Source organism: Calonectris borealis, chromosome 16 (assembly GCF_964195595.1).
Source record: "Calonectris borealis chromosome 16, bCalBor7.hap1.2, whole genome shotgun sequence".
Classification (NCBI taxonomy): Eukaryota; Metazoa; Chordata; class Aves; order Procellariiformes; family Procellariidae; genus Calonectris; species Calonectris borealis.
This window is the reverse complement of record NC_134327.1, coordinates 10,871,746-10,898,379: the sequence shown is the minus strand read 5'-3', so window position 1 is coordinate 10,898,379 and position 26,634 is coordinate 10,871,746. Positions and strand designations below refer to the sequence as shown.

The following is a 26,634-nucleotide window of genomic DNA, read 5'->3' as shown; positions in this document are numbered from 1 at the left end:
CAACAAGATGGAGCACAACAAAACAAAGGCATGGGGAGAGCCAACTCTCTCTCTCAGGTTTGACCTTCAAATGCTCCTTGAACACAGCTTCTGTTTATATGGGGAGTTAATGGGTCTCAACTAATAAGATCTATCTGATTGGCAGAAAAACATGGGAACTTGGCTTTACTGACAAAGAAAAGGTTTGTTTTCAGCTATCCTAATTTGCATTAACGCTCCCATAATGAGGAGGAGGTTCTGCTGAGGGAGAGGTTCCCATAGGTGAGGTCAACCACTGGCCTGCATTGGGTGTTATCTGGCCTCTCTTCACTGGTGGTGGGAAAAAAAAAAGTGCTGCATCCTTGCCCAAGTACTTTGAATTTCATTCTGAGGCAGAGCATCATCTTGCTGGGCAAAAACCACTTCTGTGACACAAATGACAAAAGCCTGAGAAATTAAATCATTAGAAGTCAAATCGCTGCAGAATAACCTGGCGTAGCTCCATCAAAATCTTTGTTTTATCATGGGAAGCCTTCATTTAAAAGGATAACTAAACAAAACACCCCAGGGTCCCTCAGTGAGGCCGAGCCTAGCTTCTCCCCAGAAAGAAACCTTTCATCTTTCCTTTGCAAAGGTATTTATGATCCTAAAAAGAGAGGACAAAAGGCTTGTTCTCCCCCCGCCTTGCCCACCAGCCCAGCAGGGAGGAGCTGCTCTCCCGCGCCTGCCTCCTGCCTCATCCCGGGCTTGGGACAGGCAGCGTCAGCCCCCCAAGGGAAGCACCTCTTTTGGGGTTAGGAAATCTGTGGCTCATTCTGGGTCTCTCTTCGCAGTCCGGAAGACCCCTCGAGATGAGGAATTGAACCAAACACCAATACCTTTTGTCACTTTGGCTGCTGTGCCCAGCCTAACCAGGCTGGTGATGGCCTTGGTGGGGTGCAGACCCCTGCCCTGCACTGCTCAGCCCTGGCTTCAGCTCAGCTTTTAACCCGTGGACCAAACCAGCTATGTCTGGAGAATATTCACCTGCTTCAACACAGGGCAAAGAAGGATGTTCCTGTGAGATTTTCTTTCTTCTTTGGTTATGGCTTTATGTAAGTGGCTGACAGGCTGTGATGGAGCTGAAGAAATAGCTCTAGATTTAGAGTGCAGGGATGAAAAGAAAAAAACCTAGACTTTTTCCCCCCTTCTCTGAGAAAAGGTAATTTACGTAAATTTATCCACGACCAGCATACGGCAATAGCTCACAACTTTGTTAATGGAAACCTGGTGATCCATAACACTTGTGTGGGAGACATTTGCTCGGGGGTAATACAATATTAATGTTCATATCAATGATCGATCAGAGGATTTGCAAGAAAGGCATAAAGTATTTAATTATAATTACATTGGGAATGGCTTTGTAATGGCTACGACATTTGAATAAGGTCACGTCTAGCCCTCACCCCTGTTATGTTGTTCTATATTAAATGCCATTCACTTTAAGTGCTGGAAACCTTTCTGGAGTCGTCAGAATATAATATACTGGGTAAATTGAAATATGTCCCTTCATTTTTTGAAATATGATTGATATCCTTTGCAAAACAAATGTTAACACCTATTTGTACACAAATTTCTTTGATTATATGTTAGGGAAACTCAGGTATGACAGTCTCTCCTAGCAGGCACTTTACTGTGAGCAAAGGACATGGCTATTTGTGAATATTAATTCATCTTACTGAAAATGGTTTTGGATCTCCGCTGTAAATCCACCTGGGTGTATTTCTGCCTTTCCTAATACATTTATCCTATATTGCTTAGTAGCCATAACTGTATCTCCACTGGTCTCAGCAGCCCACTGTGTTCACCTGGGTAAGGTGTATGCTTAGTAGGAACTTTTGCTGTCATTGAGTTACCTTGTGCTAACAGCATTAACAAAGAACACATAGGAAGAATGATATTCGCACATTTCACAGCAAAAAATATATATTTCAAATATACTGCAGATGCGTACTGTAACTATCAGCCTAACAGCAGCATTGCCATGTTTAAAACAATCAAGAAAAAAATCTGCATATAAAGCATGATATATAAATGTAGGTAGGATCCTAGAGGTGCACACGTACCAACCCACATGTGAGTGCATGCATACATTGAAGTACTAAATGAGGACATGCTCTTCCCACACCTATTTACTACCGAGCATAAATACTAAAGGAGCAAATTCTCGTCCCTCTTCAAATGAGAATCCATCTGTCCAGTGACCCCAGAGGTTTTCTTCTTTTTCTAACATCAATGTAAACAGCAGATCAATCAGGTCTAATGAGTCAAGTTTGGCTTTCAGATAATCGCCCAGAATAACCATTGATTCACAGAGAATTGAAAGCTCCCATTTGAAGGCAGAATTTGGTCACAACAAATCATCCCTTCAAAGTTTGGAAGACATGCAGTGATGTAACTGACATGATTTTCCACTTTGTCTTTTCTGAAGAAGAAGCAAAGACTTTTGCATGCTATGGAAATGCCTGAAGATAGCAAGTTTTACAGTTTTCCAAAAAATGAGCATTTATTACCAATCAGTGTGAAATACCACTGAAGGTAAATTTTAAGTATATGGCAGGACTTTCAGCATCATGACAACATATATCATGCATTTTTACAACATGTAAGTGCAGTGATATTGCTCCCTTTCTCAATAACAATATATAAGAATATATAGTATAAATGTACAGTATATATTAGACACAATGTAAAATAACTTAGTGAAATGTCAAAGCTTCTGCATAAAAATTCAAGTCATGCCTGAGCATACCTCTAGCTCAATTTTGCTTAATCTTATCTCATATACCTTCATTTACCTTTAGTTCATGTTGCAAAGATAATTTTATCTCTCTGTATATAATTGCTTAAAACCACCAGAATCCTTGTCTTTTTTTCTTTTAGCTGCAGTAGGTGAAGACTGTAGTAGCCAAGCCAAAACCAAGATTTTGTGCAGTCTTTACTAATGCTGCCGTTAGGTACGGGGAAGCAATTCATTGTGAACAAGTTGTATAAAAGCAAGTTCTTAAATGCTCATTACAGTTCATCGTTGTCCACCAGGTTCTGTTCTGAAATACCCCACTGCACGTAAATGGTACCGAAACGGCTTTCTTTAGAAATGGAGCTCATGATCTAACACCCCTATCTGTAAATTATAAATCTCACCAGCTTTGCTGAAATCATATCAAGTACCACTTTGGTAATTGCTTGCAAGAAGGATCAATAAAAATCTATTTAATAGAAATATACAACTTGTCTCAAAGCAGGTAGATGGAATTCTGGCTTTGGTCAACACTGGATACAGCTTCTTGCAAAGCCATGTCTCCCTTCACACTTGCTAAATGAAATATGTTCAAGGACTTTCCTGCAGCATCTCAGGAAGCCTTCTGATAGTAAAGGGGAGAGGTTTTTTTTTAAAACCAAGGCATGAGGAGGCCCTATGGCTCTGCCACATTACCCCTCAAAGTCTACCAGAGTTCAACAGCCTTGAAATTAGCTTTCTTGGACTTATTCTGAATACAACTTCACTTCAACAGTTTAAACAACTCTGCCCTGCATATCAATAAAAATATACTTTAAACACTTATTAATAACTACATTTTCTAATTAATGATGAATTAAAGCTGCACAACAGTTTGAAACATGATGTTAAAATAAAAAATAAGGGAAGACAGAGTGATTTTCTGTGATTCCTTTTAAGAAAACAAAGCCCCCCCCCTTACATTCTCAGCCAGTGTAAGTCGACAGAATTACACTGTTTTAGATCAGCTTAAGTTCTGACCTATATACTTCAGTGGAATTAATCCTAATTTCCACCAGTGAAAGTGGACTCAAATCCATTTTGTCTTTAATAAAGCAATGGGTGATAAACAAGTCTCTTTTCTGTCGGATTCTGCTTGAAAAAGGAATTCTTTGTGGTGTTAAAGGATGTCCACAACAGTTTAGAAAACAAAGCTAGAATTTCATGAATTTCAGCATAGTGAAAGCTGATATTGGTAACTGTTATTTACGCTTTAACCCTAGCAAAGTTCTTTGGGTACAGAGAGAGTATCAGCTGGTGAATCGGTAACCCTTTCTGAGTACTGCTCGGAAGAAAACAAGGAGGCAGGCGGCTGATTTTCAGTGACATGAGGCTGCTGAATACACTGCAACTCAGACTTTGTTACCACCAATAAATAACATCACATTGTCCAGAACTGGAGATTAATTTGCTGGGCCTCCAGTAGAGGATATTTATTTTCTTGCATATTATACTGAGATCTTAGGACAGGCAAAGGGTCGGGGGCTGAAAGAATGTAATCGATGCTGAATTTAATTTCAGAATCCGATTTTGCTAAGGAGGAACTGCTTAGGCTCTGCCGGTTGGTCATGCTGTTTGGAGCAAACCCACGAGGCTCCAGTAGTCTTGGTCCGGATTCAATTCTTTCGCGTTTACTTTCCGAAGAGGAAATGTTGTTTAAAGCAGATTCCACAGAAGACATATCGGGGGATGAAGGACTTTTCGCTCTGCTTGGTCGCTGCTCCTTATGTTCTCTTTTTACGTTCCTCCTCCTCCGTCTTCGCCTGTAATTCCCATTTTCAAAGAGATCTAGCATGGATTCGCATCCCGTTGCAAAGCTCCAATAGTTTCCTTTCCCCTTCTCATTCCCTTCTGTTCTGGGAACCTGTATTTATTTAAAGGCAGTTCAGTATTTGTATGTGTTACAGATGCTGCTGCTGAACATCTGCATTCATTTACATTCAAGAATGGTGTAAACATATATGACAAGACTTTTAAGCCTATTCTCTTTCATTATACGAATAGGATGTAAACTGCATCCTCTTCAATTTGTTATCTATTAGCATGCATCAGACAAGGACATACTCTTTATCTCTATAATTGACAACTCAGAGAGATTTTAAGTGATTCGCAGCTCAGCTGTTTGTTTCCCTTTCCTAGTGATGAGATTATTCCTGCATATATTTTTTTTAGCCATGCACAGTGTGTATGTAAATATACAGTTACTGATCTTACCTTCACAAAACAACTGTTAAGCGATAAGTTATGTCGGATGGAGTTCTGCCAGGCTCTTTGATTTGATCTGTAGTAAGGAAATTTCTTCATTATAAAGTCATAAATGCCAGAGAGGGTGACTTTATTTGAAGGACTTTGCTGGATGGCCATTGCAATTAAGGCAATGTAGCTGAAAAAAGGAAAACTTGCTGTTACACCATCACCTCACTCACATCCTCAGTTTTTAGGACCACATGGGTACATGTGTGCCTATATCCCACTTCCGAAGGTTCTCCCTGTGGATCTGCGCCCTGACCCAGGGATAAGCCCGGAGTGTGGTCCTGCCTCTCCGCGCCGAGCCCCTGGGGTGATGCGCAGGCGTTGCTTCCAGGCAATTGAGTCCCGACAGGGCTGTTTGCCCTGGCACTCAGTGGAGAGTGCTTAGATACAGGAGGATTACAGAAAGATCACCCACCTCTCAAACCCCATCAGAAAAGTTTCCCTGAGCTGGAAGGCTGCAGTGAGACAGACCAGGCTCAGAGACACTGTCACTGGAGACCTCGCCTGCTCGTGGAAAGGACCTTAGCTGCCCCTGCGAGCATCTACACGGCACACCTTCCCACCACACCGGGGATTATCTGCACCCGATTCACCCATTGGCACATTGCACATTTAATTCCCCTTCTCCCTGGGCTCCTGGAGGTCAGAGGAGACCATCCGAGGTCTGGCGGCTCAATGGCATGCCAGAGTTGCTGTGACCCCGCACAGGAGGAAACAAATCGTGAACACTTCAAACACGGAGAGGGGGGGAAGTCTGCCCGCTGCGATGCCTGCGCCGGGGCCAGACCCACCGCACACACCTGGGGAGAGGTCCCACATTCCCCCGGGAGCTGCGATCCCACCATCCCAGAGCTCAGAAACCTCCCCAGAAGTGGGGGGACTTGGAAAAACTTCCTCTTACCTGTACGCTGGTCTGGTGAATTTTTTCTCTTCGTCAGAACTACAGGTAGGATAATCATCCCCATCGTAATTAAAGCAGTTATAGGGGTACTGCGTGTTGTCAAACATCGTCCTGCTCCTTGCTCAGCTCCTGTGGAGTGAGAGAGATGGAGTGATGTTTCTCAGAGCTTGGACTCCCTCCTCCCTTCTTCCCTCCCCTCTGTCTGTCTCGTTCCCTCTCTCCCCCCTCCTCACGCTCCCTCTCCTCCATGCACACATACTCTCCGTGATGGGGTGGGGATTGTTTTTGCAATTCTCGCGTCCCAGACAGCCCGTTTGTTAGGATATTATTTTTTTGGGGGGGTTGTTATTGTTGTTACTGCTGTTGCCTCCAATGGGGTGGCGGAGCCAGGCGGCTGGTGACTGATGGAGCTGGTGAATTGGGGGTGAACCTTTGAACCGGGGTGTGCACTGCCGGTAGCTCCGCTCAGCTCGCTGGGTGGTCCGGGCTGGAGAGGGGCCAGCGCTCCCCCCGCCACATCCACAACGTGACAAAAGCAAACAGCATGATGTTAATAAATCATGCTTCAAGGTCTCTACTTGGAAATTAAACTTTGAGAACAGAGTGCAGCTCCCCCCAGCCCCCGAGTCCTCCCCCTTTGTATTTTTCTCTCCCCAGCGAAGCAGGATGGCTTTCTTATTTATTTATTTTTAGAAACCCGACGTACAATAAACAGACGTTCCAGGCAGTAATGCACGCTTGTCCTGATCTGCAATCTATAATACAGTATAATAGACATAAACTATATTTCCATGACTAAAGGAAAATGTGTATGTTCAAAGAAAGTAGAACAGAGGGATATGAGGGACTACTGTCAAGCAGGAAAGTAAAAGGAAAATAGCTGTAGGCAGAAGAGCTGCCTGTGTGGGCTTTGATCTGAAGGATGAATTAGACTAATAGCCCTGTGTGTTGGCATCCAATACTGTAACAATTTAATAGTTTTTCAATGCTTTGGAGTGTTTTCCAACAAGTGATGTAAACCAAAGGCATCACGCACCATTTCAGGGGGGACTAAAAAGGTGTACGCCACATGATAATTAAATTATTTGAAGACAGCTCTGTCCCAGGAGCTAGCCCCAGGAGGAAATGGGTATTGGAAAAAAGAAAGCAAACTGGTGTGCGGAGAGTTACCTGGACGGAAATATAAAAGCAGAACCGCTAGCAATGCAACTTTTGTTTTTTATAGCATCTTTCATACAAAGTATGTCCCCAAACCCCTTTTGGAGTTAAAGGATACAATTAGGGGAAAATTCATCGAGTGATAAAGAGCCCTTTAAAGTGATGCTTAAGTGGCTCCTGGAGTTTTGACAAAGATGGACATAAGAAAGCTTTTTCTGTGGAACGCAACAGTACATTATAGCAGGGAGTGGTGAGAAATACATGGCATGAAAAAATAGATATAAGAGGTGTTTTCTTGGGAATATGAAGCCAGAGCAGATACCCAAAATAAAAAATTATCTCCACTCTAAAATACATCAATAGCCGTATGCATGAGGCATCCACTGCAGAGGAGGTCTTAATACAAAGGGTCAGCTACTGCTGCCTAAGGCGTTAACAGGGCTTTAACATTGAGTAAGATAGAGCAGATTCAGTGGTGGAGAATGGAATATATGATGTCTGATCTTCATTCATACTCCAGCTGGACTGAGAAGGATTAAAGTAAAGAAGAAGCTGGGCCACAGACTTGGGAAGGTTTTCCCTCATGAAAAACAGCAATCCTTGAGACACAAGTAAATGTCCGCTTTGATATTTAGCAGTGGTTCTTCTCTTTAGAGGTGTTTTACCTCACTGAAATTCCAGTAACTCAAACAGTCTTGCTTCTGATTTATAACAATTTTTAAAAAGCAGAACTGGGTTAGTTGACTCTGATTTTACACAACCTGTTAGCACTTTTTTTTCAGTTCTTCATACTCTATTTATGAAAATTGCCTTGCTAAGAAAGTCAGACAATACACTTTGACCAAAATCCTCATGTATTTACTGACAGTATATAATAGGTAGAGTTTTCTGTTACAGGAATTAGAGCAAATGATTGTAGTGTCATACATTTAATAACGTTATTTACGCCAATTCCTGTATTTTGCTTGCCGTGGTGAGTGTAATCAGCTCGCCCATGCCTAGCACATCTATAACGTGCATTATGGCTGGTGGTTAGCTCTACTTTCTGTGCAAGAGCTCAGGGCCACCGTATTCCTCACCCATTTCACTGGAAAATAACACCTCGATTAAATTTCCATCTCAGCGGCTGGTTTATGAGTCTAAATTCAGCAAATGGAGGTGGGTCGTAACAGCCAGTGCTGATGTCCTTGAGCAGCATCTCAGGAGTGAGTGGGACCATGGGTGGATGGTGCAGGGGCAGCTTGGCAAGATGCATAGGAAACTCCTGCCGTTGCCATTTGTGTAACATAAACTGTGGATAAATATTATTATTTCCTGATAGCCAGCAGTGGGCTGGAGGATTGAGTTTCTGGCTCTGTAAATATCACTAAATTCATCTGCTGCAAATTCATGCAGACCATATGAAGAATGCAGACCGTTTCTGAGTCCTACAAGATCAGAAACAAAATATATATTTTCTCTCATAAACCTGCTTCTGAAATCCAGATATGCAAAACTGGCTGAATATTTCTCAAGGTATTTTTTAAAGCCTGCATACTGATATTTTATCCCCAGGTGAATGTTTATGGTCCAATTATAATCCTTGAAAATAATATTCATAAAGAAATGTTAACATGCTCTTATATGTGCCATGGTGGAGCTAGCAGGTGCCATGCTTATGGTGGCAAAACATGTTGTACAATAGCTTTTTCCTAGCATCTGTGCAGCCATTATAGTTTAACTAGAGTAACTATAACTCATCCCTGTCATTATCATAAAAGCATAATTTTGCCAGGCTAGTGTTTTCTTACGTTGTATATTTTCAGAACACAAAGTTGTAAACCATTTGATTTGAGATTGTAAATAGGCAATAAAAATGCTGTGAAAGATTTGCCTATTTTTTTGAACATTGATATTAAAAAGTTATTTGCAATTTTTGTAATTATGACACAGATTATGAAACTTGTACATGAAATTCAGACCGGTCATAAATCCAAACAGGGCTGAATTACTAATCATTATAGCTCCTCAGAATAACAGTGGGTACCTCAGTGTGTAGGACTGCACGCTGACATCCCAGTCCTCTTACTGGTGTGGACTGGCATTTCTCAGCAGCACAGCTTCTTCTGCTCTCTCACTGACTTGGGAGCCAGAGCTGGTTGCAGTTTAGGACTTTAACCCAAAACTTTTAAATTTATCATAGAATCATAGAATTATTTGGGTTGGAGGGGATCTTTTAAAGATCATCTAGTCCAACCCCCTCGCCATAGGCAGGGACATCTTTTACTAGATAAGGTTGGTCAAAGCCCCATCCAACCTGACTTTGAACAGTTCCAGAGATGGGGCATCCACAACTGCTGAGCAACTTGTCCCAGCGTCTCACCACCCTCACAGTAAAGAATTTCTTCCTTATATTCAATCTAAATCTACCCTCTTTCAGTTTAAATCAGTGGAAACAAGTGGTGGCCTTCAGCAGGCTTTGCATCATGCAAAGGTAGTCTATACCACCAGTAAACTGCTTTCTTTTTAGTACAAGATCTGTAGCTCTGGCAAACAAAGAGGATGGGGAAATGAAGGTGGTGGTACTTACTCTCCCAGTTGCTCTGATATGGGATAAGGAGAAGGAGAGTTCACCAGACTTGGCTGGGTATTTGGCTGTGATGGCACCTGATACCCCATATAAGGGATCTCCTGACATTCAACTCGGTGACCCTCATTTCTAAGAAAATGATGAGTCTTGCCACATTGCATTTCATCCTAAATTGCTCTCTACTTCACCCGTGTCCATTGGTTGAATTGCTTTCCCTTCTGCTTCTCTTTTGCATTCATATGTAGAACTTCATGGAAATACAATTTGCCCCACAATTTGTGGTTTTCTGCTGGAGCTCAGTGAGAATTGTTTATATTTCCTAGCTAGAGGATTATTTGGAGAGGCATTCCTCATCTGCATGCCTTCTAGCTACAGCAGTGTAAACCTCATGCATAAAACACAGCACGGGTTTCCACCAAAACAGGAACGTGGATGAGAAACCTTCAATAACAATTCATCACATTAGAGGTGGTAAATAAGACAACAACTATATAAACCAGCTCAGACATATTATCCCTGCCCTAGCTAGATATGGAGATTCACAAGGCATATGTGAAAATCCATTTCTGGAGACGCGCACTGTGTTTTGGTAGTGAAAAATAGGAGAAGAAGGGTTTTCAGGGTGAAAAGACATTTCTCCTACTTACTCCTGATTGTGACTATTGGTCAAAAAACTTTTTTTTTCAGAAATTCCAAAGTTGAGGGCTTTCCACAGTCTGGTGAAGCCCTGTGACCATGTTGTCACCAGGATGGACTATATTTCCCTTTGGGCCAGGGAGGAGTTTAGATGGTACTTTTTTATCTGCTTGGTGTGCAGACCTGGTACCGCACTCCATCACCCTCCAACACAACGGACTGTTCTTTTTTCTATTATTACCTCCCTTTCCGAGAGCATAGCAAAACCTTTTCTAGCAAGAAGCTCTCAAACAAGTGAACTGACAACGCTGAGTGGGCAAGAAGCCAGGAGCTGTGGAGAAAGCCTGCAGGTCTGTGAGGCCAGCTCCTGGGAGCGCTAGGTTTCCTGTTGGAGCTGTTCACGCTGACGTTTGAGGGTTGACTACAAGTAATATCACACAAATTAGCACTACAATATATTATTTCTCCTTTGCTCCCATGGGGTCATGGCTTTAAAGTCAGTAGAGAGAGAACATGGGCAGGTTGCTAGCTTTTAGATATTTATTAAGCAAAATTCTTGATTTTTTTTTAACCCATTTTCTACTTAAAACCAAAAATGATGGAAAGAGAATTAAAAAGCTTTACAAAGAATTAAAAAAAAAATCAATTTAGTTTAGACAAAATGGTTTGGGATTTTGAAGATTTTACGTACTGTGCTTGGTTTGCCCAGCACCTTTCTGCAGGAGGGATGCTGGCAGTTAAGAAGCCACATCCCAGTTTCTCTATTTGATACGGATACGTGAGGCAGAGGTTCAGAGTTTGCCTGCTTGTGATTTGGTATTCTTCTTCTCAGTGGCACAAAATTAAATCCTCCTCTTTGACTTTGCAGATAGATGGGATAAAACACGGTAGGGATGTGCAAGGTTGCACAGGAAACGTGGCCGTTATGTTGGTGGGCTTGTTCCTCCCCCAGCTGTGAAAGTCTCCGGAATCTCTGATCCGTGAGGCTTTTGGAGACAAGTAGGAAGAGCTGGAGGGTTTGAAGCGGGGATAAATTGAGAGGTGATGCCTATTCTTTGCCGTTACAGTGCACCTCTTGGACTGGCACAACAATCATGACTTGACTCAGTCTACACTTGTTTACCAAAAACGGACATTATCTTGGCGCAGCTGCCATACCTCATCCATCTTTGGTCATTTCTCATTCCAGCTATGTACAAAATCATTTGGCTATAGGCCTCATTTCATACATTGTTTGAATTCTGCACCAGACACAGCTAATAGCCCGGGCCAGGAAACTTGTTCCAGATGTTAATTAACTCCCTCTGCATTAACTGGAATCACACAATTAAGGCCTGATTATTTATAAAACCATTTTGTAGAGAGAATTAGGAGAATGAACACAAACATCCTGGCTCACACTTTCACACAAATGTCCATGTGCTGTTAAATTGTGGAAACTGGCACAAGTTGTCCCACACATTTATTTTCAGGCATCATAATTATTCCAGAGGAGAAAGGACAACAGTCAGCCAGGCGTTGAGGAGCAACGCTGAAGCAAAGAAGCTAATTCCCAGCCGAGCTAAGGTCTACTGTTGTGGCACCAAAGGGCCTCAGAGATGCCTATCAAATATCCCATAGGCAATGTGGCTCTCCTACTGCCGTAAATCTAAATGACAGAACAGTCTCATTTTACCCAGTCACAAATTAGGAGTTTGGTAGATACTCAGGGGCTGGAGGGCCTGGCCAGGGTGCTTTGTCTGCTCTCTACCACACGTCCCTTGGTTTAAGGGATTTGGGGGGGGGTCATACAAACACTTGACAGACCCATGACACAGCAAATTCGAGCTAATTCAAATCTCTCTCTCCCATCTGCCTTGCACACAGCTCAGAGTTAGTGAATCAGAGACTTTTTATTATCTGATATTGCAAAATGGACAAATACAAGGCAAGCAAATACAAGGTGCAAGCAAGCTTTGCCCAAGCTGACTGAACACATGTGGTCCTGTAAGTGCAAAGGCAATCACCCCATGGTGATGCAGGTCACCAGCTTCTTGATGGATGAGGAGGTGGGCTCGGAGCTGCTGGAGCAGCTTGTCTATGTTGTCTGTGTCTCCAACCACCATAGACAGTCACTGTGAGAAGCTGTGACCCTCCAGGAACTGTGTGAATCAAGTTTGAATCAAGGGGCCATTTGAATCAAGAGTCCCCTGACTCCTGACTCCTCCCTTGGAGAAGCCTGTGAGGTTTAGTGGTGTGTATTGAGCCGAGACCCGCAGCTGTAGGACATAGGCAGGCTGAGCAGCTGGTGGTAATTTACTGCCTTTTTCTGCACCCTGTTGGCACCTTTAGCGTTATGAATCCTGCACCTTGTGAGAACAGAAGGGATAGGGAGAGGCAGCACTGTTATGTTTTGCTGATTTTATTTTCATTTGAAAGTAATCATTCATTCCAGTTCACTTACTCATAACTCTCACCCACGCAGAAGTTTTCTGGGAGCTGCATGAACAATCCCAAAACAACGCAGATCGAACTGGCAGGACAAAAGTAACTGGGAACTGGGCCCTAAGCAAGTGCTGTTACTGAAGAAGGGGATGGTAGGCAAGGGCTCCATGTTCATTCATAACTGAGCTGCAGGATTGCCTCTCTTCAGGTCCTCCATCTACTGGTTTCCCTTCAGGCATGATACCTTCTAATTTCTCCATGAGGTGCAATTTGTGGCTGCATAAACCTCCTAGGGTATTCCAGTTTTCCACAATACCCATCTTTAAAATGGGATCACACTTCGTAAGTGTCATGGTTTAACCCCAGCTGGCAACTAAGCCCCACCCAGCCACTCGCTCACCCCCCCAGTGGGATGAGGGAGAGAACCAGAAGAGTAAAAGTGAGAAAACTCGTGGGTTGAGATAAAGACAGTTTAATAGGGAAAGCAAAAGCTGCGCACACAAGCAAAGCAAAGCAAGGAATAAATTCACTGCTTCCCATCGGCAGGCAGGTGTTCAGCCATCTCCAGGAAAGCAGGGCTCCATCACGCGTAACGGTTACCTGGGAAGACAAACGACATCACGCCGCATGTCCCCCCTTCCTTCCTCTTCCCCCAGCTTTATATGCTGAGCATGACAGCCATATGGTATGGAATATCCCTTTGGTCAGTTGGGGTCAGCTGTCCCAGCTGCGTCCCCTCCCAACTCCTTGTGCACCCCCAGTCTCCTCGCTGGTGGGGTGGGGTGAGGAGCAGAAAAGGCCTTGACTCTGTGTAAGCACTGCTCAGCAGGAACAAAAACATCCCTGTGTTATCAACACTGTTTCCAGCACAAATCCAAAACACAGCCCCATACTAGCTACTGTGAAGAAAATTAACTCTACCCCAGCCAACACCAGCACAGTAAGATATTTCCCACCTCTTAGTTACCGAGTGGTAATAATATTACCCCATTACCCGTATTTCTTTTTCCCATAACCCACCCCTCCTAACTCATAGATCTAATTTGATGTATTTCTCCCCGTTAGCAAGTTCAATTGTCAAGGCTTTTCTTCATTCTGAAAAAATTTCGTGTTTTGGTAATACCAGTTAAACTACTTGACTTCATTCCAGCATAAACACTTGATGGTTAATGTGTCAGGGACATCTGATTACATTTTCCTCAATGCCAGACATAAGCCTTCCTCTCTTCCTCTGAATTAGAACGATCGTTCACAGTTCATCATTTATCATCCTTCAAGTATTTGGCTATCTATCACATGAAAGCAACTCTCAGCAGAGAACCATCAGCTAACATTGTATTTTGAGGTTTCTGCTGATGGCTCCTTAAAGAGGTGTAAGCTCCCTTCTTGCTTTTCCATCCTTTTCATCTTATGAGAGCTTTCCGATGCACACAGCGGAGTCAAAAGAGAAATAAGCTTTGATCTCTGCCACCTGAAGTGCATCCTCACCATTAGTAGATTCAGGTGAAATTATTTGTAGTGTAATGCTAGTCCTCGGTTCTGCTGTCTTTAGGAAGGTTGGGAGCTTTGCTGTATGTCTATTTGTGAAGTCATATTTTATGTTTGAGCAGGGTAAGTGTGATAAAAAGAATATATATAAATATAAACTTTGTTTCTGCTTCTTCTCATTAAGTTTTGACCTTAGATTACTTTTCTTCATCAGCATTTCCATTTGATCAGTTTGAAATGTCTTTGGGATTTAAAAGTGTCTGAAGCCAACTTGTAGTGCTAGAAGTTTTTCACTTTCCTTCTGCTCAGCGTGTAGCTGCCTTCCTTTAGACAGCTGAATTTAACAAACTGAAACCTTTAAGAAGCTGAGTTTTTAAATGGAAGCTCAGCTCTTCCCATTCATCTGGTGTGTGGTGCTTTCAGGTATATATAGGTAAGTTCTCAGTAAACCACATCTCTTGATTAAGAGTTGAAGATTTCCTTATTTGAGAGTCAAATCTTGTATATTTTCTGACTAACCTATTTTTGCTGTAGCATGTTAGATTAGGTGTGTAAGTAAAGGGGTGATTATTTACAAGCATACCTCTCAGTTAATGAGTATTTGTGAGAGTAGTTCATTTTTCTTTAGTATCTTCCTTATTTTGCAAGGAATTGTTCATCAATTCCTATGAATAATTCTCAGGACTTCAGAATTTAGAAACATTGGTCCTAATTCTTGAGCTCTGGATAGAACACTTCTGGGGAAATGATAGAAGATGACTTATGTATTTAACTGCTGGCGTGAATTTCTAGGCAAACAGCAATTTATGAAACTTCAAGGATTCCAGGACTCTGTGTGCTCCAAAGCTAACAAACAGGAACTCAGAAATCACACGGGAGCAAAGTCAGCACTTCTACCATGCAAAAGATATTCCTAAATCCAACTGCTTATGTGCTCATCTGCTCTAATACTGGTGAATAGTCCCCAAAGTGAAGAAAGCACATCTCTCCTTAGAGCTGCAACCCAGCTGTATGGTGAAAATGGTATTAAATGAGGTATTTTGCAGCATGAAGCTTCACAAGCAACAGAGGGAGGTTTGTGCCCCGTTTGCTGCCCACACGACAGTCTGTAGCCACAACTCCAAGGGCACCCAAATAGTCCAACGCTGTACTTGTAAAATAGAGCCACAAGCAAAGGACTTGTATCAATCGACACCGCGGCAGCTGCTTGGGGTGAATGGGAGCAGAGAAGGAGGAGTTACGTGGGTGGTGACAAAGGTAGTGACATGACCCAGGAAACAACAAGGAATGTATCTATATTTAATTGCAGCTCCTGTTGTTAATGATAGTCTTAAGTAGGATCTTCAGTGTTACCATTTGTAGACTGGTCCATAGAGGGGTGATCAGTGGGTGGAGGTGAGACACAGGGATGATTTCAGCTATTCTTTCTTTATAGCTGCCTGGGAGGCTTGGCAAATTGCCTTTTTTTTCTTCAATACCAGTCAATTTGGAAAAAAGAAAGCCCAATCACAAAAAGGAATTTTAAATGCTCTGAGACTAATGAGGGATGTGCTGACCCTCCAAAACACGTACTGCCACTGCCCAACGCGCAGCATTGATCTGAAAGGAAGTAAGGATACTGTAAGGATACAGTCCTGGATATTTTGCTTCATGTCTCTAGTTTTCTCCCAACCAAACAACACTGTGCCCATGCTAAAATGAGCAGCATTGATCTGCAGTAGAAGTAACCCCGCTATGCGAGCTGCCTTTTCCAATGCAGTGTCCGACAGCAGGAGAGTAAGTACGGCTCTTTGCTGACTGACTTGGGCTTGGTGGTGCTTGGTGTTCTTTGTTCAGCGTACTTGGGGAAGACTTGAAGCAGCCTCTTACCTGACATTGGGCTCTGGGCTGCTAAAGACAATTCGTACAGCAGAAGCAGCCTATAAACAGAAACAGAAATTTGAAAATTGCTTAAATGTGGAGAGATGCATCGGTATTGACAGAGGACATTGGGGTAGAATTATGATTTCTAGCAAGCAGAATGCAAAGCAGCCAAATTATCACTTAAAATAAGCAGAGAATCCTATTCTAGCACATACTGCAGAGATACCTGCTGGCACTGCATCACTGTGCACTGGCAGTTGAGAAAACTGGAGCATGGGAGTTTTGCAGGTCATACAATGTACTTTTGAGCTATTCTGCAATAGCTAAGCTTGGAAGAGAACACTTCTTTTTGTTAAGTTTATTTAATAAGTAAAAATCAGGCACCAAGATGAGAAGATCACAGAAGGGCTGTCTGAATCATGAACTCTTACTTGCAATTTGAAATAGAACTCAATAGAAATCTTGGATCCCAATAACTAAATTTGGAGCATGCAGAATTCATCTCGGTCTTTTTGTGGTTAAGGGCCTATATGTTTCTTGCTAGCTCTTGTGGGGAAAACTTCTTCTAAAAAAAGGCATCACAACTATTTATGTTTGTTTGTTTGGTATGGGGTTGAACAGCATCAAGCAGAGAGCCAGAGATGTATTTAGATTAATTCCCCTGGAAAATGTGTGGGGATGGACATGTTCTTGATTAAAACTTGGAGTTTAGAAGATTGTTTCCCAAGGTTATTTTTGGTTGCTGGAGTTTGGATCTGAAGCTTGTCGCCTGGCTCCAACCCCAATGCATTCATATCTGATTTAGGCAATTTAGAACTTAATCTTTATTTGGAAGCAAAAGAGAGCAACTGTTCACTTCACAGATTTCAAGGGATGTCCCCAGTTTTCCTTAGGACAGCGTAAAGCTGTTTGAGCAATCTGAGAGTTACAGACGCATCTGTCTCACAGCTTGTCAGTGTATTTTGTTACCAGATGAGGGGTAGATTGGGAAACCTCTAAATTTCCTTGGGGTGTCTAGGGAAAGGACACCACCTTTGTGTAAGAGTACCTATCCGAAAAGTTTTCTCATCCCATTGCCCTGCTCTGGCGTCGGCTTCCCCATGCAATGGTGCTCAACGATGTGAGCTGTGCTATGATGGGAGAAGCGATGGGAGGGGAAATGGTGGTGAGTTGGAATGGGAAAGAGGGGTCGTGGGGATGGATCCGGCAGCTTCACATCAAGAAGCTCCTGCTCCCCTCCATCCGTAATGGGAAAGGCAATCCACAGGTCCTGTAGAAGGCAAAACATGACATTTATGAGTGATTATCAATTCAGGGGTTATATAATATGATTCAAAGGGGCTGAACTGCTGAAAATGCTCGATACTCAGAAGAAAGAAATGATTTCTCCATTCTGAGGAAAGTAATTCAGTGGAGCTAATGAAATCATTGTAAGACCTGCATTACATAAGGTCATTGACAGCAATTTAGCTGCAAGTTGTGATGTCAAAGTGCATTTAGAAACTGGCAGGAGCCGGAGCAGGTTGTCACCACAAAAATGTCCCCAGAAAGGGTTTAGCTGTTTCCTGGGCCACGGCATCAGTTTGCTCCCAGTGGAGCATCCAGATCTGGCAGGATGCAGGGACACGGCGAGGGAGTGCAGAGCCCGCTGCTCCCCACTGCCTCGTGCAGGGCAGGGCTCTCCGCCAGCTTTGTCCCCTCTGGGTGACCCGAACAGGCTCATGCAAGTTTGACTAAGGGATAGCACAGGGTGTGCCAGGCTGAGCAAGAGCGGAGGCTCTCTTGTTGTATATTCCTTCAGGGTCAGCTGCTGTTCACTGCTTGGGATCAAATCCCCCTTAATCCCTTGGAGGGAAAGACCCCAGATGCTGCCTGCTTGGTTTCATTACACAGGAGCAGAGCTGAAACCATTAGAGAGACCATTTCCAAGCACAGCTGCCTAAAAATCTTTGTGGTGCATATTCACACTTCCCCCCGCCCCCAGACGGCCGAGCAGCAAGGACTCTTTGGGCAAAACCCATTGAAAGATTTAACTCGGCTTCTGTGTCGTGCTCCCCGAGGAGAGGAGGAGGGTCAAGGTCTTGCAAAGATGAGGATGATGCTAAAAATCATTAAACTGCAAAATAAGGGTGACCATCACTGTCCTGGCCATTTAGTTTGCACATTTTCTTCCTACTCACCCAACCTCTTGCTGTTAGGCTGGTTGCATTAGAAATGAGAATTACATGAAGACATTGTCTGTGTGCAGATATTTGTGCATCAGCCAGTTTCTTGCCTCAATCTCTAGGCCTATTTCAAACAATTTTTGTAGTAGTTCAGAATTCTACTTAATTAATTTTATTTATTTATGATTTATTTATTGTCTGATGGGAAAGCTGAGCCTGGACTCATCTCTTGCTGGATGTCTGAGACATCACATGGACCTGCACTTTGGAGGCAGAAATTGGTGGCTCTGCCAAGCTTTACTGCTCCCTAAGTCATGCCCTGCCATTTGTAGCAGTTCTCCCCCAGCTGTGTGGCACCTAACGGCCATTGACCGATAATGCAATAAGTCAATAAGAAGATTATTTTCCCACTGCACCACTAGATGCCCACCTTTCTGGCTAAATGGTGCAGGGACTGGAAACAGGTTTTTCCTCTTTGGAAGATAAATATTCTCCAGCTGTCACAGTGTTTAAGAGTCTGTTTTGCTTCACAGATGACTTCAGTTCTAGCTAAGATTTCATGTACCCTGGCAAAAAAATGCACCCTCCTCTAAACAGTGCATTGATTAATACAGTAGTATGTGCTAATAACCTAATAATAAACTGATTAGTGGCTTGATAAATCAGTTGTCACACAGCAAACCAGGAAACACTTCCCTTCCCGAATAAGAGGTCGCTATCAAGCTTAATGTGAATTTAATAAGAGCACACATGCAACTGCTGGCCCCAGATGGTGATCTGCTCGACGACAGGACATGCTTGACCCCAGTGAACTTTCATGCAGGGATGGTGCGGATATATATTTAAAAAAAGATGTCAGCAGAAGAAATGAAAGAGGTCTGTATACCTCATATTGTATAAAGGCTTCTTACTGATGAGAGGTTGACCGTAATAACACAGGGTCAAAGGAAGAGCCTAATGCTAATGAGAGCAGGGAAGAGTTAGCGCCGTCAGGGTCATGTCCCTGGAAGCACACCCAGCCCCTTGCCTTTGTGCACCTTGACAGCAACTCGTCCAGAGCCAGGAAAATGCTTTCAGTAGCATACGTTCCTGCGGAGCTGCGCCGACTATAGCAAGGAGGCAATGGGGATATAGAAATATTTTCTATACAGTGAAATAGAGAAGTATCTTGGCAGCACTGGTACCCGTCCAGGAGCGGTTCGGATCTGGAGCTGGGTGATGCTGCTGCTGCCCTCTAGATGGTGCAGTCTGATAAAAAATTTGAGAAAAGACTCTAATTTGCTTTGATTGGGGTCTCTCCCTCTTTTTCTGAGCAGAGGGTTTTTTTTTTAATAGCATTTACAGGAGGGCATATTGCCAATCACTGGGAACTGGAACACAGCACTGCTGGTAATTCCCTTAAGTGTTGGGATGAGAGCCAGATCCATATGGTGTACGCATATTTCCTAAAACCTGGTGCACTGTACTGTATTGTAGCTTGAGATATTTTGCACATTAAGTTTCTACCTAAACCGTTCTATTTGATTTTTTTTTTTTTTTTAACCCAGGAGCCTGTGTCAGGAAATGCACGGAGGTCAGACAGGGAAATATCAGAGTTGAGTAAGAGACCTGGTTTAATGGTTTTGAGTATTTATAGCTCAAAACCACAGGTTCCTGACCACAAATTTTTAGCGAACAAAACCAGTAGTGTATATGCTGTGCTGCAAAGCAGATATTTCACAAAGCTGATCACTGTCGAGTGGAACCGATTGGAAAAAAAAGAAAGAAAGAAAATGGGAATATAAACATGCCAATGCTTAAAATTCAAAAACTCATGCAAACGCTCCACTTGAGACAGAGGACAGCAATCTGAGTGTAAGCCCGCTTTCGATTCACTGATGAAATAAATGCACCAGCCAGAGTGAAAACAGCAACGTACACCACATGAGAAAAGGTGTGTGTACGAATGGGCAGCAGCCAACACAAACTGGAGACCATTTGGTCCCGAAAATGAATGCGAGCCTCCAAAAATCCAGAGCAGGAAGGGTTAAGAAAAAAAGGAGATTTGTTTTTAAGCAAAAACATATCCTAGCAACATCACAGGCCTAGTATTAGGTGGAGATACTGAAGCTGACACAGCCATGGGAAAGAGAGAGGTATCCAATAGATACCTTCTGTATTTGGAAAGCAGCTGTCTTCTCACGTGAGCTTGGCTGGTACCTCCTAGTCCATCCAGCTAGGAAAATGTTAGGCATCATCTGCTAGTGAAAAAATCAGACTTAATTATTCTCGCCACTAAGCATCCCAGAAGAATTGGCCAAGGAAGTCTCTGGCCCATGAGAATTCATTTTTTGGTAGCTTGAATGCGATAAAGTTCAGGACTAGAAGGTCGCTACTGCTACGTCAGTACTTGAATGGGGCCAGCCATTCCTGCTGGTGGGACATCTTGTCATCCAAGAGGTGGATAGTGAATCCTATGAAGATAAAACGCATGGACAGGACTATAATTAATGCTAAGCAAATAGAAAAGAGATTTTCTAGATAAGACTTAAGTTTACAAAGTTGGTAATTCCCTAGATGTGGTCTGATTGCTGGACTGGAGAGTAGGTAAACAGGAGAAGGTCATTTTGCTTCTGATCAAGCACCTGTGATGCCAGTGACGGGACTGTTCATGTGTTGAAGGGTTTGGGAGCGCTGATGGAAGCTCAGAAGAGACTGAAAGAGCTCAGCTGAAGGGAAGGTTGCAAGGGAACGTGACTGCAGCATATACATAATGTGGTGAAAAAGGACATAGCAAAAAAAGTGACACATTCAGACTGGAGGGAAGGCACCCATGTTAAAGGAAGGGTGTCAAGAGAAGCTGCCAAGGGAAGCAGGTCGCTTTGCCATTTCCTTGTGGCTTCAAATCAACTGTAGTTGCCTTTCAGGTAACTGCTTCAGTCAGATAATTACTGGGCTCAGCCTGGGGATACCTGGTGAAACGCTGACATCAGGAAGATCAGGTCTAAGGTCCCCTCCTGGCCTTTAACTCCAAAGTAATGAAAATTGTCTCTGAAGAAAGACTGATAGAGACAGTGTGTGAGAGGAAAGTATAAGCTGGGGATTTTCTTCTCCCTTCTTGTTCATGTAACTTGAATTTAGTTGCTTCTTATCTCAAGCTTGGTAGGTCTCTTACTCTGCAGAAGAAAATAACGTTTGCAGAGGAGAGCCTTGAGATGTTTTTAAGGACATTCAGCACCTGTGAGTATTTGAGGACATCCAGCACCGGCTCTGCCCCAGCTGCCCTCCAGGTGTGGTACAGCTGTGTTGGTACAACGTTACACCTGAGCTCAGGAGCCGCACTGAAAGGCTCGTTCCCACACATTTCAGCAATTCCCTGTGTCCTCCAAGGTAACACGTCCCCTCCAACGCCTGGCAGGTCAGTGTGCCTCTGCTGGGGGTGGAGACGTCGAATCTGAATCTGTGCCCAGGTCTGGGGAGCTGGACAAACTGCTTGCCTGTGGACGTCCCTTAGTGGGGTTGGGCACACCCACACCAGCAACCATCCTGCCCAGCAAAGCATCAAAATAAGAGATCTGGTGCTGGGAATTTGTCTGAATGAATTTTTGTGGGTTTTTATTTTTTAATTTTTTAATCTTTACATTTTCTTCTCAGTGTATAATTGCTATTTACAATGAATTCTTCCTCTCCTGCCCTTTGAAGTGACCTTTGCTCAGACCTGCTGGCCTCTTCTCCAAGTTGCATGGAAGACAGCATGACTGGAGCAGCTGGGACTTCTTCAGATCAGGGAACATGGTGGCAAAGAATATGGCTGTTTTCTGCAATAGGCTGTAAGCTCTAGTCCAGTGGGTTTTTAAAAGTATTATCAGAAGTGAAAGGCTACATTTAAAAATGTATAAGCACTGCATGCCTTCATTCATAATTCACTAGTGCTCGTTTCTAAAGAAGATTTGATATTTTTACAAGGTAAATGTACTTTAAAACCTTTCTTTACTTTGCAGTGAATGTGTGATTAAGTGAACTTACTGAAAAGGAGGAGAGGGAAGCAAGATTTAGAATAGCGTTGCCCAGATAGCCATGAATTGATTGTAATTTTCATGTAATTCAGCTGTGATTGGGAAATGTTGTTGCATTCCTGTTCGTAGTACAGCCATGGCTTTGGTGCTGGTAGAACAACATTTCTGAAAAGATGTCCAAATTCTTGGCTGGTGACTACTATTGTCTGCACCTTTATGCCCGAAGCAAAGAAGCTGCTTGGTGGAGGGGAAGGAGCAACGTCATTCTCATCTCTCCCTGACGTGCCAGAGCCCCACATTGCTGAAACCGGTTCAGCAGACTGGTCTGGCCTGAAACTTGCACCAGCGTGTCCTAATATCTAAACCAACCCCAAAGACCTGTTGATCTGTAGGTACGAGAGAGAGCTCTGTAGATGCTAAACTAGACTTGGCAAGGAGCAAATTGTCCACTGACTATAAGACCATTTTCTCAGCAGACCAAACGAAAAGGTGACTCCAAGTCCCTCCCTCCTGCCCACAACCAGGAGGTCTCACTTTGCTCAACTTTGGTGGTGTGCTGAGCCTGGGCTTGCCGATTTCTGCAGGCTAAGAGAGACTGATTTGTGCCACTCGCTTTCCTCCCATGGAGCAAGGATGCAGGCTGAAGTTGTCCAAGTTTTCAATGATCTTCCAATGCATTCCCTTGGAAGTAGAGACAAGGTTTTCCTATAACTCACTGGGAAAGAGTTATAGCACATCGCAGGTCACTGTGAGCCAGAAGCAGAGTAGACAAGCTCTTGAGAAGTTAGGGCAGACATCAAGTCACAGCAGTTTAGGTCCAGTTGTGCAATATGGCTGTTCACCCTTCAGCTAAGCTACCCCAAGACACAAGTATGTGCATACTTGATTTAACTCTGTTGCAAAGACACAATAAATTAATTTTTCCAAAGTCACTGTCTGTGGCAGAACAGGGAATGGGACTACAGTTCAGGCACTGAATGGGACTACACTTCAGACCCCCTGAAGTATGATGTTGGAGGTGCTAATGCATTACACCAACATGTAGCAGCTTTCTGGCTCTAGGAAGGCTTGTGCTTGGCACGACAGATCGGTGCTGTTGTACCGTGAGGATCAGCTCCAAAAAAGCTGGACTCTGGTCCATGAAGGTAGAGAGACTCTGGTTGAGGGCATGAAGTCCCCTGAAGTGAGGGTGCTTAGTGCTGATGGAAGCACATAATTTTACCCAAGGCCATCATGCTCAGGCTCCTGCTGGCATCAGCCAGCTGGTACCTGCTACGCTCCCACCTGTATGTGGTCTGTTCACCCGAGTCCAGAGTTGGCACTTGCATAGATCTGAGCTGGGGGAAGGACACAGAAGATGTTTACTCTAACAAGAGATACCCACTGTTTTCATTCTGCACAGTAATTGGGAGCAAAGCACTTTTAAAGCACCTTCCCTGCACCTATTATATAGGCACAGTGTGAGGTGCAGCCATTAATCAGATGAGCTGCTGGAGATAACTGCTAATTGAGAGCAGTCTGGCTCCCTCAAGTTTCCCTCCCTCTTTCTACCTATGCTGAAATATATAATTTGTTCTGTACACTGGTGTTCAAGAGGAGGTTGTGGTGTTACATTTCTGCTGTGCAGGGGACTGGAGGAGGGGATAGCAGTGTTTATACAACAAGAGTGTGTGTGTGTTACATGGCCCTGTTCTGCTGTGTGTTCATATTCCAGTTCTGCAGGAAGAGGTAAGACTGGGTGGCTGATAGGAAGCAACTGGAGAATTTCCATGGACATCTGACTTTGAATGTCCAAGTCAGTGGCCAGCAGCTCACCAAAGCAGCACCAGTATAAAGAGTGTTTCCAGCTGGTGTTGGAAAACTCAGCATGCTCAACTCGTTCGCTTAATGCAAGATTGTGTTGCTATATCCAGTACTTCAACATAAGGAAGACTTTCTTTGCACTTGTAATCCTCTTGAAGTCAGAGAGCCACTTGTGGGTGAAAGTGCTGCTCACTAGTAGAGGTCCAGAGCAGAACTAGCTGAGACTACATAGAGAAATGAAGAAAAAATTGTAATCTCATGTATGGCTGGATAAATCAGGTGGAAAATTCATGGAAAGTACTGGAGTTGCAGCACAATGAAACCAGAGTAAGAGGAATCAGTCAGGCCCATGTCCCAGAGGTGCTACACCACACTCAGCAACCTCCAGACAAGGTCGCCCCTACTCGAACACTGTGAATCAGCACCTGCTGCTTTATTTTCTAGCCAAAAATCAGCATTTTCATCCTCATTTTCATTTTCTGCAGATGGATGCATTTCCCTCCCCGCCCCCCATCATGATCACGCTCAAAGGGTGCTATTAAAAACTGCACTCAGAATAAACTGTGAAAGACTTTTGATGTGGCATACCCCTCTTAGGCACTCTTATCCCTCCTCTTTGCTGCTGGCTCAGGTGGGTGAAGAGAGGCATCAGCAGCTTGGGCTCCTTTGTACAAAGGGGATGAGGCAGTGACAGTCCCCCGTGTTGCATCTGGAAGGTCTTGGTTGGACCCAAGACAACTCTTTGTGTGAGGTGTTCCTGCTTGGTTTTGTCCCCAGTTTTGTTATCCAAAGGGAAGTCTTTCTAGGGGAAATGTAAGGAAAAAAGCCTCTCTCCCTAGCAAGGCCATTTGGGAACAGTCTCTGCCTAAGCTCGTTCCCATGTAATCCTCAACTGGATCTGGCTTTTTTTTCCTTCTCTGCTCAGTTCTTCATCCTTTAGGAGTTGCCTAGGACGTAGTGATGAAAGCCTGCCTCCTTCCCTCAAAGGATCAAATCCATTTGGCCTGTTTTCCACCCTGATTGATGTTTATATCTATTAATTGTTTTCCCTCTCATTTTCTGATTTCCTACTGATATCACAGAAAGCCCCGAAGAAAACAATCTTTGATGGAGATTAACATATTTCAGAAGACAATTTCCCACCTCCAATGTTTGTGGATAATTAGAAGATTGAGCATAAATGGTTTGCAAAGCTGCTTATTAATGTATTTTTGATTCCATTACCTAAAATAGTTCATTTCTCTGTGCATTTTAGACATCCCAGGCTCTTTTTGATGAAAAAGACAGAGATGACCCCCTCTACTCCTGTTGTCCATGTCCTGCCAACTTTGATTTTAAGCAATATCAGATTTTTAGCATCTACTGTGACATGACTCCTGGTGTTTATGTACTGCTTTATCTTCCACATGCATTAGCAAGTGAGAATAGATTAACCCACGCGCTTCCCAAGGCAGACAGGTCCTGCGAGTTTCCATAGAGGGACAAATTAAGGTGAAAAAATGCAGTGATGTCATAAGATCGCAGGAGGAATCGAGATGAATTCTGGAACTGGAGATTTTCCTACCCGGTAACTTTTGGGTCCAGATGAAAGTACACATTAATCACGGGATGTGACCTTATCTGAGTCAGGTTAAGGTTTTTGACTTTTAACAAAGCCAGAGCTGGGAATTCAGTGGAAAAAAGCCTTTTGAGTCACAGTATATGGCAAACTCGTATTCAGGACAGATGGTATTTTCTAAAAGTAGCTGTTTACTCCTAGAATTACTCTTCTTCCTTCCTGTGGCATTTCTTCCTCATTCAGTGGTGCTTCTGCCCACAAACTTGTCTTTTTCAGCATATTTCTGGTAGCAATTTTAACAATCTTTAAAAAACCCCCAGCTATAAAAAAACCTCTCTCCCTGTCTTTGTCTTCTTACCTTCATGTTCCTCTCTGGCAATATCCTGTCTTAATTACGGAAAAATGTACAATATTTAGTTATTTTGGAAAATGTCTTTTGTCTTCATATAGGAGGTTTAATTAGCAGCTTAGTTCATCTTGCTTTTTGTTCCGCTAAATGTCACGCTCTCTATTTGTGTTGTTGCCTTTGTTTCCGTCTAAGTAAGGAAATCAAGAATAGATTGCAAAAAGAAATATATCTTGTTTTGTTTTCTTTTAGAAAACTGGCTTTCAGCTGCACTCTTCTCTCCTCTTTCCACCTTTCGTAAAGGAGAGCAGTTTGTTTCCCTGTCTGCCACCGTGACCTCTCCCTTCTGACAAATCCCATCTGTTTTTATGCCAGTTCAAGAGAGATCGGGATTTGGCCCAGCAGACCCAACAGAAACCGTACACAGGGCTTGACCCAAGTCGTTAGATGTCTTATGGGGCAGAACTAGACCCAATTAAATACCTTGAAGGTGCCGTTCTGTGTCAGCCTCATCGTCCCGTGACAAGACTTGGCTTTTTTATTCCTCAGTCACAATCTTGAACATAGATTTTCTGTTATTTAAGCCATATTTTCTTTCAGTTTGGACAACGATGACTTTCCACTGGCACCATATTCATTAAACTACCTCTAAGTCCATAGCAGTATTCAAAAGTGTTG

The 26,634-nt window shown here is 43.3% G+C and overlaps 1 protein-coding gene across 1 annotated transcript; it reads right to left on the bottom strand.

The window, feature by feature from the left end:
• Positions 1 to 1,918: 1,918 nt before the first annotated feature.
• FOXL3 (forkhead box L3) lies at positions 1,919 to 6,089 on the bottom strand. Its single transcript, XM_075164871.1, has 3 exons — positions 5,952 to 6,089; positions 5,012 to 5,180; positions 1,919 to 4,661 (listed from the first exon to the last, which is right to left on the bottom strand). The coding sequence occupies exons 1-3, from the start codon at positions 6,056 to 6,058 to the stop codon at positions 4,179 to 4,181; spliced, it is 759 nt and encodes a 252-aa protein (XP_075020972.1). The 5' UTR covers positions 6,059 to 6,089; the 3' UTR covers positions 1,919 to 4,178.
• Between the last annotated feature and the right edge of the window lie 20,545 nt (positions 6,090 to 26,634).

What these genes read in the sequence shown, in the direction of transcription:
- FOXL3 (XM_075164871.1), bottom strand. Translation starts at nt 6,058, where the DNA reads ATGTTTGACAACACGCAGTACCCCTATAACTGCTTTAATTACGATGGG. An exon ending in TTCACCAGACCAGCGTACAG is followed by an intron (nt 5,181 to 5,951) that starts GTAAGAGGAAGT and finishes TCCTTTTTTCAG; the next exon opens with CTACATTGCCTTAATTGCAA. An exon ending in TTAACAGTTGTTTTGTGAAG is followed by an intron (nt 4,662 to 5,011) that starts GTAAGATCAGTA and finishes AAATAAATACAG; the next exon opens with GTTCCCAGAACAGAAGGGAA.